Source organism: Sesamum indicum, unplaced genomic scaffold (assembly GCF_000512975.1).
Source record: "Sesamum indicum cultivar Zhongzhi No. 13 unplaced genomic scaffold, S_indicum_v1.0 scaffold00120, whole genome shotgun sequence".
Lineage (NCBI taxonomy): Eukaryota > Viridiplantae > Streptophyta > Magnoliopsida > Lamiales > Pedaliaceae > Sesamum > Sesamum indicum.
In genome coordinates, this window is record NW_011628049.1 from 343,534 (window position 1) to 355,783 (window position 12,250).

Below are 12,250 nucleotides of genomic sequence, written 5' to 3' on the forward strand. Positions count from 1 at the left end.
TTACATTGCTTTTTCATGAGGTTTGGTGTAATTACACGTACAAGTCATGTGATTGAAAAATTAAATTTAATACCATTGATGTTTATTTTTCGTCTAACAAATAGATCTCCATGTTAGTAAAAATTCATCGAATTTATTTATAATAGTAAAAAAATTAAATAAAAATTCATGTTTATCCCAATTGACTTATTACATATCAAATCAATATTTTCCTAATCAAACTATTTTTACTTTTTCACATGTTAATAAATGTAAAGAGGTATGTCTTCACATTTATAAAGGTTATTTGACTAAAAAAAATTATTTAACTTACAATAAATTAAGAGTAAATATGAATTTTCATTCGATTTTTTCTGCTAACATCAACACATTCAATATATACGTATAATGAAAAGACGAAAATTAACTTCAAAAATATTAAATAAAATTTTGCAGATTATATGTATAATTACACCAAATCATAGTAGGGTTGCGTGCAATGTGATTATCCATTTTAGAAAAAGGTGAATTTTGATGGTGGGGCCAAGAAGAAGAAGAAGGTGTGAAGTGAGAAGAACATGGCCAACTCAGACATGTATGGCTGTCCTTTTCTATTATGTCTAAAATTAGGGTGGTATTTTTTATTGCATTAATTCTCATTTATTGCTACAATTTTGAATGAAACAGAGAGTTGTGTGTGTGTGTGTGTGTGTCGTGCAGGCACGAAATATATGTTATAACGTACCCCCAACCCAAAAAACCTTCGGTTACGTGCGTTTATATCTCTACACGTTATACTTTTCTGAGGAAATAAATTAATAACTACCAATTTTGTACAATAATACTAATAATTTATTTGCTGTCTGTCGTCATAAAATAATTCATTTATTTCTAATAATTAACGTAATATATCTATAATCTATAATTAGTTGATTTTTTTATATTATTTTATTTCGAGATGGTAATATTATTTAAGAAAATGAAACATAATTTCACATATTAAATTGGAAAAATATATGTTTTGCCTGCTCCAATTAAGAAAATAAATCATAATAATATAATTTTATTCCCTCTCACTATGATTAAAATAAATATAATTATTTTGAAAAAAGGGGATAAAAATAGAAAAATATGTGTATATATTAATATTAGTAGGTGAATTTGTTGTTTTTGTTTGGGGGAAAATGAAAATATTTGTCCAAGTATGGGTCAAAGTATGAGTTTATGTAGGGAGGGGTCAAACCAGTGGAAATCATAGAATGTATGTCGGAGCAAAATATGAGGGTGGACCTGCATCCTCCTCTTGCCGCTGCCCCTGGCCCCCTATAAATACTCTTCTATTCTCTGTTTCTCTCTCATCTCTCTTCTTCTCTCTACAAACGCTCCTTAGCTTTCTTGCATTCTTCGCGCCAACAGGGAAGCCAACTAGTACGCATTTAGTTCCTACTCGGAGAAGTTCAAAGTCCACTGGAAATGGGAGCGTGTGCGAGCAAGTTCAAGGTGTTGAAGGACGCACCAGACGCTCCGCCGCCGGAGGAGTTGGTGCCGAGGGAGGTGAACTTGCCGGAGGAAATTGTCAAGAAGGATGACGTACCGGCGGATGATGAAGACAAGCGTCCTTCGCTCGGCCATTTGTTCAAAGAGGTAACAATCTTTGTAAATTGCATTTAAAAGTTTAGTGCTTTAGAGAAAAAACTGAATTAGTACCAATAATGTCTGATAATGCCGGAATGTTAGCTGCTATGGATTTGCTCACTTTCTCGTTTTCTTTCTACTTTTTTCTTCTACTAACTTGTGGCTTATTTCTTCATCAATCTTGACATGAATTATTGTTCTGCTTTTTGATGTGTGAAGTTTTCTTTTTCCTTCTGATTACGGAATATGTTGTGTTTTCAGGAGGTTTTGGAATTCTATAAAATTCTTGATTCAATCATTGATGCGTGAATTTATGACGAATAGATATTTGTAACTGCACGGTATTCTAAATCCGGACCTCCTAAGATGCTACACGGAATTTGCGGAGACAACTGAACAAGTAGAAAAAGGGACTTCATCCAAAGGCATTTTGCTTTCTGCACCTTTTATTGGTTTTATAGACAACTGCAAGTATTCGCATCCCACTTAACCCTTTTCTTTATGGTCTCTGGATGCTAAAGATACTCAGATGATTAAAAACGGGCAGGCCAAGAGTGTATTCCTTGGAATTTTGTACTAATGATTTCAAGTTTAAATTACGCCAACATGAAGTGAAATTTAAGTTCTGGATCAAAGTTTAAAAAAACATGTTTTGGCTGCTCCGTCTTGTTATTTTACTCTGAAAATGTAAAAAGAGGTCCCAAGATTCTCATGATGTGTCCAACTCAAAGGTGCTCTTTCTAGCTGTTTACTTTTGACCTTGCCTTGCTTGGTTATGAGAGGGATGATGCAGCATTTGTATATTGATTGTTGAAAAGAATTTTCTCTCATTTACGGCTGAAGGACAAACAAAAAGGTTACAAATTCATCCATCATATAATATATTTACCTCTCTGTTTTTGTTTGTCTCCATCACAATTGATCTACTAATGAAGTGGTGCTTGGAACTGCCTGCCTTTCCGCGTCATTTCGTTCTGTCACTAGTCTTTGCTAGGAGTGGGAATGTTTTCTGTATGTTCATGGGTGTAGCAGCATTAGGTGTATGTACTGGAGTAAGCAATTGATAGACCAGGGTGTATAAAACTTGAGATAACTGCCCATTCATGATTTATGTAAGTGGATTGATATATGTCTTCTCTCAAAGACTTCCAGTGTATCACTGATGATTAAGCTGAAGGCATCATCGCGCCATTTCTAATCATTTATGCATTTGGTATATGTTTTCCTTTGGAGCTCTTCTTACTATGATGCATCTAATATTATTTGCAAACTTTTATAGAATGAAGGGGAGAAGGGCAAAGCATCTGAGGAAGTAAAACAAGCAGATGATGCAACTGAGAATAAGCCTCTAGAAAATGAAAATGTCAAATCTCCCAAACAAGTTGCTGATGCTCCAGTAAATGATGAAACAGAGAAAGCACCAGCAACTGATGGCCTAGAGACCAAAACGTCAGAGGGCGTAGATGTAAAACCAGCAAGCAAAAATGTAGAAGCTGATGCATCACAGAAGAAAGCAGGAGAGGGACTGGCTGAGGCTACCGAGCTTGAAACATCAGAGAAAGTAGAGACCCATAAGACAGGAAAACCTGAGGAAAACAAACCAGATGAGAAATATGAGGATAAGAAACCTGAAACACCAGAGACTAAGAAAACCGAGGAGCAGAAACCAGCTTCTGATGCAGAAAAAAAAATAGAAGAGAAAGTGACCGAGACTCCGAAGCTTGAAATCGCAGGAACGAAGAGAACCGAAGAGCAGAAACCAGGTTCAGATGTGGAAAAGAAGAAAACAGAAGAGAAACCGGCTGAGATTACAAAGACTACCACACCAGAAAAAGTAGAAGATAAACAAGTTTTGGAGCCCCCAAAGCAGGACAAACCTGCAGAAGAGAAACCAGATGATAAATCTGAAACACCAGAGATGAAAGCCAAGGGGCAGAAACCAGCTTCAGATGTAGAAAAGCCTAAAGCTGGAGAAGAGAAGCCAAAGAAGTGATGATAAGAGGACTTGTTGCAAAGAATGCCGTTATCCAACATAGAATCAGCTGGAGTTCATGGGTGATAAATGCAGAAGAAATTAAGCTGGTTAAGTGGGAGAGTGAGTGTAGTTCCGATGTGTGACGAGTGTATTCTTGACCTTTTCTTTTCGCAAAATTATTTCGTCTGTTTCCATTGTTCAATTCTTCCCCTCATCTGAAACAATGTTTTATTAATACCGTATAAGCTGCCTACCTTCCATTGTTTCCAATGTGTTCCCAGGTAGCGTAAACTCCTGCCCTGTAAGACTTATAACGTTGTTCAAGGAAACGATTGGTATTATTACAACTACATTCGGTTTCTTTCAATTGTTCTAAAGCTATTTTTATGAATCAAAACAGTCTGAAAAATCAAACATAATAGTTGAAGACTTGCCAGCCTTCTGCTGCAAGTAATTCTTATACCCCAACTATACATATCTGAAATCTTACAACTTTGACTGATAATCTGGAGACCAATGAGCCCTGAAATCTTGCATGTCACTGAGGAGGTGTATTATTTAGTGCGGATATAGAGGAGTAGAGGACACTAATCATTATACCATTTTTTCAGATGCTCACGGTGATTAGCGAAAAATATAATGCTCGAGTATATTTATATTGACAGACTCATTAATAGCTCTTTATACTTGTTATTTCATGTTGTACATTACAGGAGAGGAGAAAATGGATACCAACTTAAACCATTTCACCCCACCACTCTGAAAATATGAACTCCCTCGGGTCCCTACAATAAATTACAACTGAAATGCAAAAAGAAAAGGGAATCCATGTCCCCAAAATTATAATGACGAAAGAGCTAGTTAAACACATTACACTATCTACATGTATCTACATGTCAATGGCCTGGACTCAACATCAAAAGAGAGATACCAGGCTGCGTTTGAAACTACAGACTCCGGTCGAGCCCTTTGGTGCAAAATTTAGGCCAAACATCTCTTTCTTAGGAGCCTGCCCTGGTTCGATAAAACCAACCAGCTTTGCAACAAGGAATGCACTATTGGCAATGTGGTTAATATCTTCTGTCTTCGTCCAGACGAGATTAGCCAGCTGTTGTCTTCTCAGTTTAGTGTTGAGACCAATGCCCCACTCGAGGAAGAGGTTTTCTCTTTCTTGTTCTGAGAACTTCTTTGACATCTGCTCAGTCAACATTCGTCTTTCCCGGCGAAGAGTCTTTGCACTGTTTGTGTTAAGAAACATATCAGTAGAATGCATGACAAGTATTTACATATTCTATAAGCACTGGGGACTGGTAAGTTTGTGGTTAAAGGAAACAAAATGAATGCATATATAATAAATGTCATCAAAAGTTATTGATATCCTCGCCTACAGCATCAGAGTCAACAGAAATCATCATGCTTTTGTTTATGTCATATATTAGATGATCTGAGTCAAAGCAGCAAACTACGAGCTCTACAACTTGTGTAAGCAAAAACAATAATTCTCAGCAAATCTCAGACATAAAGAAAAGAAAATTTAGTGCATGCTAGGAGTCAACACAGTAGGCAAGGGCCAAAGATCTGAACAAAAATAAGTTTGGATATAATTTCTAATTTCTAAGAATAGAAGATAAGTATACTACAGAAGGATTGAGAGGTTGGGAGAAGGCAAAGCCTCCTCTAGAGAAGAGATCCATTGTGTACATGACTGTACTCGAGAAGGGAAATCATGGTGAACCAAAATCCATCTCTAGAATGTAACTCTCACCTACCTACAAGGTGTGCCATGCAGCATGTGGAGTTTAGAGGCATGCCGTTCTAGTCTTTAATGATTATTAATTCCCTGGGATGGAAACACTTCATTCTACTATCTGGAGTTCACAAAAGCGATCATGGATCTGGATGAATTCATACTACAAGGTGAACCATCAGCTCATAATATGATGATATCATATACTGAAATGTTGATGTCATTATATATATTCTGACAGTCTACACCATGTTGAGCTGCCAGCCACCTAGGTAGCATCTAAATTCTCCATGCATCCATCCAGTGTATCATCAACTAGAATTACTAGCAGTCATTTGCAAGTCTCATAAGTACATGTATTCTTCACCTCCCCAATTCAAGAGGAGAAGTGGACGAATGCCCATCAGAAAACATTCATTAGTTAAATGGACAAGAAACACAGATATCCTTGCAGCCAAACTTGGAATCGACTTGGCAATCTCACCTTGAAGAAAGTGTTAGACGTTTTCCATACACAGTGGCCTTTTCTCCCCTAGAGAATTTTTCCTTCAAGAATTTCATCCTCCTCATCTCTATCTCCAGATATATAGCATCGGAAGGATCGCCTTGGAAAAGCAGGAAGAAGTAAGTTCTATGCGCTAGTGAGATGTTGCAAGCATGCCAAAGGTTGATTATTTCTCTTTGAAGCCTCTTGAATTCCACAGGCCAACTTGTAAGACCTTTATATTTATCCTCAATTGGATTTAATCCAACACCTTTGACATCCTTCTTCGTAGATTCATTGACCTTTGGTGCAATCTCCATCCCCTTCCCCTGCAAACACATCAGATGTCAAGACATCAAAACAGCTACATTTCAGAAGCTATCGAACTTCTTAATTGTAAGTTTTGTTTAGCTAAATTACGTCCAGAAGCTATAGAACATCTCAAAGGTAAGTGTTATTTGGTTAAACTAAACCATCATGCAATAGGCTTAAGTCCAATCCAGAGAGGCACTCCTCTTATTTGAGTAATTAGAGCGACCTCCCTGTCAGTGACGAAGTTTAGAAAAAGTTAATGTGCACTTGGCACTGAAATGACATGCTTCGACTTTACTTCGTAATGTGTATAAACAAGAGAAGGTTGTTGTTCTTAGTTCTATATAACAGAAGCATGTATATGTAATACTGTTGGTTTTATGCTAATCAAGTTTTACTACGCTAAATTCAGGGATACTAGATCCAAATATTGACTCAATCTACAAATACTAACAAAAAGGTAGAAGAAGATGCATATCTGTCTCTATAGATATACTTATATGATATTTGAAATGCAATAGTAGAGAAAAGTTCAAGACAAACAATTTCCTGAATTTGGCATAAAGAAACTAATTGCACTTCTAAAGCAAAAAAGATTAGTTCTCGATTACTGCATGCTATCAGCAGATTGATAACCATGGATGTCTTAAACCAACTGGAGATGCGCATGACATGACTGAATGGATGAGGAGAACCATAGAAGATACAAATCTTGGAGAAGATATAGTAATAAGAGAAAGAAAATGTTTAACTCACTGATTTTATAGTAGTTTCTTGTTCAGTTGCGAGCTCAGCTTTTTCTATCAAGTCAGAAGTGCTGCCACCACCATCTTCAACAGTTGAAATTTTTACAGATGGGGTGTCACTCTCAATATCAAGAGCATCTTCTCTAGGAAACTGAAAATCTGTTCTAGATAAATTTTTCACACATGTGCTAAAGTTTAATGTATATATTTTCCCTCCACCACCAGCCTCAGATTCTCTTTCTGAACCAAAAGACGATGTATTACCACTGTATTCCATCATTTTTAACCATGGAGAAGCTGAGATAGTAATATTACTTGCTTTGCAACTTCTACTTCTGTCTAAGTTCAAGCTCCTGGATCCAAATGAATCTTTAGCTAGATGATGTGTCATGGATATATTTTCAAGAGATGAAATATCAAGAAATTGAATGGAGCTAAAATCTTTCTCTTCCTTGAGCATTGTTGAAATTGATTCATTGTCTGCTATCATTGATGAAGAAATCAGTTCTTCGACTTCCTTTGAGGCCATGACTCCAGACGCTATATCTTCCCTCCCTTCATTATCATCCTTCAAATGAGACGATGTAAATCCTAGATCTTTAACCGCCAGATGTGATTCCAATTCCATATATTGATCCTCTCTATTTATATGCACTTTGAACGCAGGGAATTCAGCATTGTCTTCCGAAGATGTGTAATTGGATCCTATTAGCCCCCTATAACTCAAATCTTCCGACTCAATGCAACGAACTTTCTTCTCGAAAACTCCATTACTTTGTTTCTCAATCTCCTCCCAAACATGATACGGATCCCTCTCACTAGAGTTTGAACTGCTCATTAAGATCCTTGGAGATACAGTATTGTTCAGAAAATTCTCATCAAAATATGGAACTTTCACAAAATGATCCTCCGAACTGCTCCTACTGTATCCATGAGAATATGCTTCGATATCAACATCAAAAAATTGAGGGTCTGGTGATATAGGAGTCTCCTCTTCTTCGATTTCAGCATCTGGCGGCGATATTTGCACTCGCAAATGAGGGTAGTTTCCCAATCCTACCTAGAGAAAAATCAAAGAAAGAATTAAACATTAAAAAAAGAAAAAGAAAATATAAGGGTTCAATTTCATAAATGTTACCTGTGCCATGGAACTTGCATCTTCTCCAAGCATTTGTAGAAGTTCTTTAACTTGTGCTTGAGCGATATCTCTTTGCAGAATTAGATCTTTGATCTCCTTCTCAAGCTACATTGAAAGGTAAACATAAATGAAAGCTCCAAGTTGCAAAAGTCTAGCAATCAACTTTTGTAGTAAAATCTCAGGTTGATGTCATGTAATTTGAACTATAGACGAATATAGCATTCAGAGAAGGTGACTTTGAGTTTATGCATTCCACTATATATTTGGTTAAGTTTTTTATTCCTTAGAATTTTCCTGATCAACCAAACAACCAAAACTATTTTCCCTAAGATTTCTTTTCCTTTCCTCACCAAAATCGTTGTACCAAATAGACTGGAACAGCTTTAGCCCCCATCTTCATTTATTACCTTTTCAATCTGAGAATCTTTCTCTCTCAGTATTGCAGGATAATTTGACGGGGGAAAATTGAACTGGCTACTTCTCAACTCACTTTCTAGTCTTGTAAGCTCCTTCTGCAAATGCTTTATCAATGCTTTGTCAGACATGACAACATTAACTTGGGCATTTGTGGTTACTTCCTTGGCACAGCTTGCAAAGAGAAGAGTGTTTCTTGATTGCTCGGCATGACTGCGTGCAGGGCTCATTGTGCAGATAATGGCTGTTCTGGCATTTCCTCTCAGTGATGTTTGTAGAATTCGAGTTAGCTTAGAATCTCTATAAGGAATGTGGCCGTTCCGTTCTTTGCTGTATAAGGTAATGAAACAATAGAGATAAGTTACAGAGAACTTGTCAGTATACAGGCATCTTAGTACTCTTATAATCACAGGTTCATTCCATAAAGGTATAAATCTATAGCTTCACTGACTAGTTTGCAAACTGAAGACAATCAAAGTATAAAGTTTCAACCCTAAACTTTAAATGACAGAAAGTCAAGATGAGTAGATTGAGTGGCTGCAGATTCTCTGTTCCACAACTCTTCTATTTAACAAGAAAACAAGCTCTCAAAGATCCTCAGTTCGTTCTTACAGAAAATTAGAAAGAAGGACGGCAAAGTACCCTTTCCAAGGATAAGTACACAATGATGAATATGAAGAGTAGTGAAGGCTGTCTCTAACTTGCATTCCCCAAAAACAACATAATCAACAGAATTAACCTGGAACGATGATATTACATCGACTAACTACCTCAGCTTGCGAATAACGGTCCCCAGTGTCAGCAAACTACGATTTATGTGGCAGCCTTCTTTTAACCTTGTGCCAGCTGATAGTGATTGGGATGTTCGTTCACTTCCAGCTAGATCAACGAAGTTCTGCATTACAATGAGAAATTAACTCTCCATAAAACACCACATATGGAAATACTGAAATCAAGTCCCAAATAAAGTTATCATTATATGTATCTCCATACCACAGCAGCTTCAAGAGTGCTTGCGTTTTCCCTGCCTAAAGACTCATGGGAAGAGCTTTCAATTGTCTGCAAAAACACAGTGAATGTTTACAGAAATGATCAACATAAACTTTTGCAAGACACTGATGAAATAATGAGAACTGGTAAAATACTTGTCATTGCTGATGGTGAAGAATGAGGGTACAATGTAATTATACTGCATGGTGCAAAAATAGGTAAATTGAGAAGCTCTTATAGGCTAAGGACTCAATGGATGATCAGAATTACAACTGAGTTTTATGCAGCTTGAGTTGATGCAATCATATTTTGACAGATTAGTTCCAGGTCTGAAGGCAATAAATAGAAATTCAAGAAATAGTAAATACCAGTCTAATAATGTGGTGAGATCTGGAGCTCATTTGGTTGAGAGATGTCTCTCCGATTTGCCTTTGAGCTGAAACCATAGACAGAAACCGCAGAATCTAAAGTTGTGTGCATTCTAAGAATCTAGCAGGTATTTGATTAGGAATCGAACTTAATGATTTCATTTTCATCGTAACATAAACACTCTTCCCATTGCTCAGTACTATAGTACGAAAACAGAGGGCCCCCATCCTTAAACCAAAAGTTTAGCCTATTTCGACATGAAAATTGAAACAACATGGACTTGAAACCCTCCCCTGGTCAAACTCCTCCTCACATCCAAATACATTGATTCAAATGCAACTCAACAGAAAATAGTCTCCTTACCTTCACAGACAGAAAGGAGTTGAGTCGCGTGATTCCTGTCTGTCAAAATTTCCTCCGTGAGTTTTTCTACTATGGTTCCTCTCTACCAAATAACTATCCATCAGATAATTGAAAAGTATTTCTAGGGGCAAGTAGTATGTTAGGAAAAAGGATTCACCTCAGGATCATCTAGAAGTCTCAAGGGAGTGCTGTCTGCACTGAGCAGGTCCCTGACAGATTCATTGTAGATCTCCATAGCTGAGAACTTCAAAATAAAATCTCTTTCTGGATGCTGAAAACCACCCAGTTATTAGAATAAATGAGCAAGTGAAATTATTTCCACAATGATGCATTAGCACTTAATAGTTACCGTCTGTATATACTCATATATATCTGCAATCGCGTAGTTGGTAATTCCAGTCATCGTATATGTCTTTCCACTGCTTGTTTGTCCATATGCAAAAATAGTTGCTACAGAAGAAAAAAAAAAATCAGACTTTGGCATATAGCTATAGATAACCTAATGATCACCCAAACAGATTCAAAAGAGATAAAACAAGCATAAAACTGAAATGTGAATAAGAAAAGAAACAAGAAATATTAGACTCACAGTTCATCCCATGGACAACTGAAAGAGCGACGTCTTTGGCTCCTTGCTGGTAGACCTCTCTTGTAGAGCAATCACTCCCGAATACTCTATCTACACAAAATAAAAAAATAAATAAATAAAAGAATGTTCCATGAAATGTTTTGAAAAATCAGTAATTGATGGCATGTACTTAACATTTGAAATACTTAAGCACGTATTCTCTGACAAGGGCTTTAAGAAGAAAGTCCCAGTGTTCTCTTTCACGATAACTGAAAAACAGAGCTTTTTTTATACCATATCATTGTCTTGCCATGCACATCATGATCATATTTCCAGCAAAACTGAGCATAAAATACCAAACAAGAGTGTCCAAAAATTGCAGTTTCATAACTTCCTTACCAACTGTATAGGCAGTGAGCTGCATTGACCTCTCTGAGGCAAGAAGACTAGCATTCTTGTAAACAATAGTATCATCACTGACGGATTCCCAGTCTGAGACATCGTTGCTCGAAATTTCAGTATCATTCAACGGCCTTAACCTCACTGACACGTAAATCCTTTCCTCATTGCCTCTACTCAACTCCCTTCCACTCTCCATTATCTCCATTTCCACCCCCAAACTTATGATAATTATACAATCAAACTATCAAGATTCTTAAGGAAACCTACAGGGATCATCCACCCACAAGCTTCCCTCCTCTTCTTGGAAGACAACACCAGAGGGTCTCGATATCTTGCAGCAAACAATGATGATCACCTGCGAAAAAACAGACTAATGTGTGAGTCCGCCGCAATATATTAATGAATCCCAACAATACATGTTTTAGTTGCTCTTTTTGTCCCATGCATTCATGAGGGATTTCTATGCTTTTCTCTGCGGCTCATGGAGAGACTGTCAAAATGTCATGATTCTCATTAATGTTTTCTAAATCACGGCTGAAACTTTCAAAAAGTAATGTGGGATTAGGTTGAAACTGTGCTAACAAACAATAATTTGTTGTACCGCAAAACTTTGAAAAATTCTGGTTTAATGGGTCATTTTCTTGGAATGTTGGATTGCGATTGTTGTCAAGAATCTATCTCTTTTCTTGCCAAAGACTCCTCTGCTTTTTACCTCAATGAAAATGTGATTTCAGAGAGGTTAAAAACAGAGAACCCTTGATTTCGAATACAAACTCAACACAGGAATTGGGTTCTTTTTTTGTGGATTTGAAATAAAAAGTCGATCTTTTTCCCGTTCCAGGCAGTTGTACTAGTTTGATTATTTTGTCGAGGCTCTCGCTCTGGTTCTCAAGACAATCACGTCTTATTATGTCGCCCTATATTTTACATGTATAAATTATAATATACCATTATTAAATTTATTATAATTATTTAAAAAATTATAAATATCTTTTACAATTAAAATCTATCTAACAAACGCTTGTTACAATAAACAATTAATATTCAGTAGACGATCGTCAATTTCAGAAAAATAATTGTAATTTTGCTAACAACGAGATGCCTATATTTTATTTATATGCAAAAATT

General features: G+C 36.6%; 2 protein-coding genes across 2 annotated transcripts; one reads left to right on the plus strand and one right to left on the minus strand.

Moving 5' to 3' along the window:
- Positions 1-1,289: 1,289 nt before the first annotated feature.
- On the plus strand, positions 1,290-3,939 carry LOC105179044 (brain acid soluble protein 1). Its single transcript, XM_011102634.2, has 2 exons — positions 1,290-1,623; positions 2,894-3,939. Exons 1-2 carry the CDS (start codon positions 1,453-1,455, stop codon positions 3,605-3,607), a joined length of 885 nt encoding a protein of 294 aa, XP_011100936.1. The 5' UTR covers positions 1,290-1,452; the 3' UTR covers positions 3,608-3,939.
- A 330-nt stretch (positions 3,940-4,269) lies between these two features.
- Positions 4,270-11,981, minus strand: LOC105179046 (kinesin-like protein KIN-7F). The gene is made up of 13 exons (XM_020691212.1): positions 11,120-11,981; positions 10,742-10,831; positions 10,502-10,602; positions 10,310-10,423; positions 10,153-10,234; positions 9,789-9,856; positions 9,424-9,489; positions 9,201-9,325; positions 8,424-8,760; positions 8,017-8,121; positions 6,889-7,938; positions 5,821-6,149; positions 4,270-4,827 (listed from the first exon to the last, which is right to left on the minus strand). Exons 1-13 carry the CDS (start codon positions 11,325-11,327, stop codon positions 4,506-4,508), a joined length of 2,997 nt encoding a protein of 998 aa, XP_020546871.1. The 5' UTR covers positions 11,328-11,981; the 3' UTR covers positions 4,270-4,505.
- Positions 11,982-12,250: the final 269 nt, after the last annotated feature.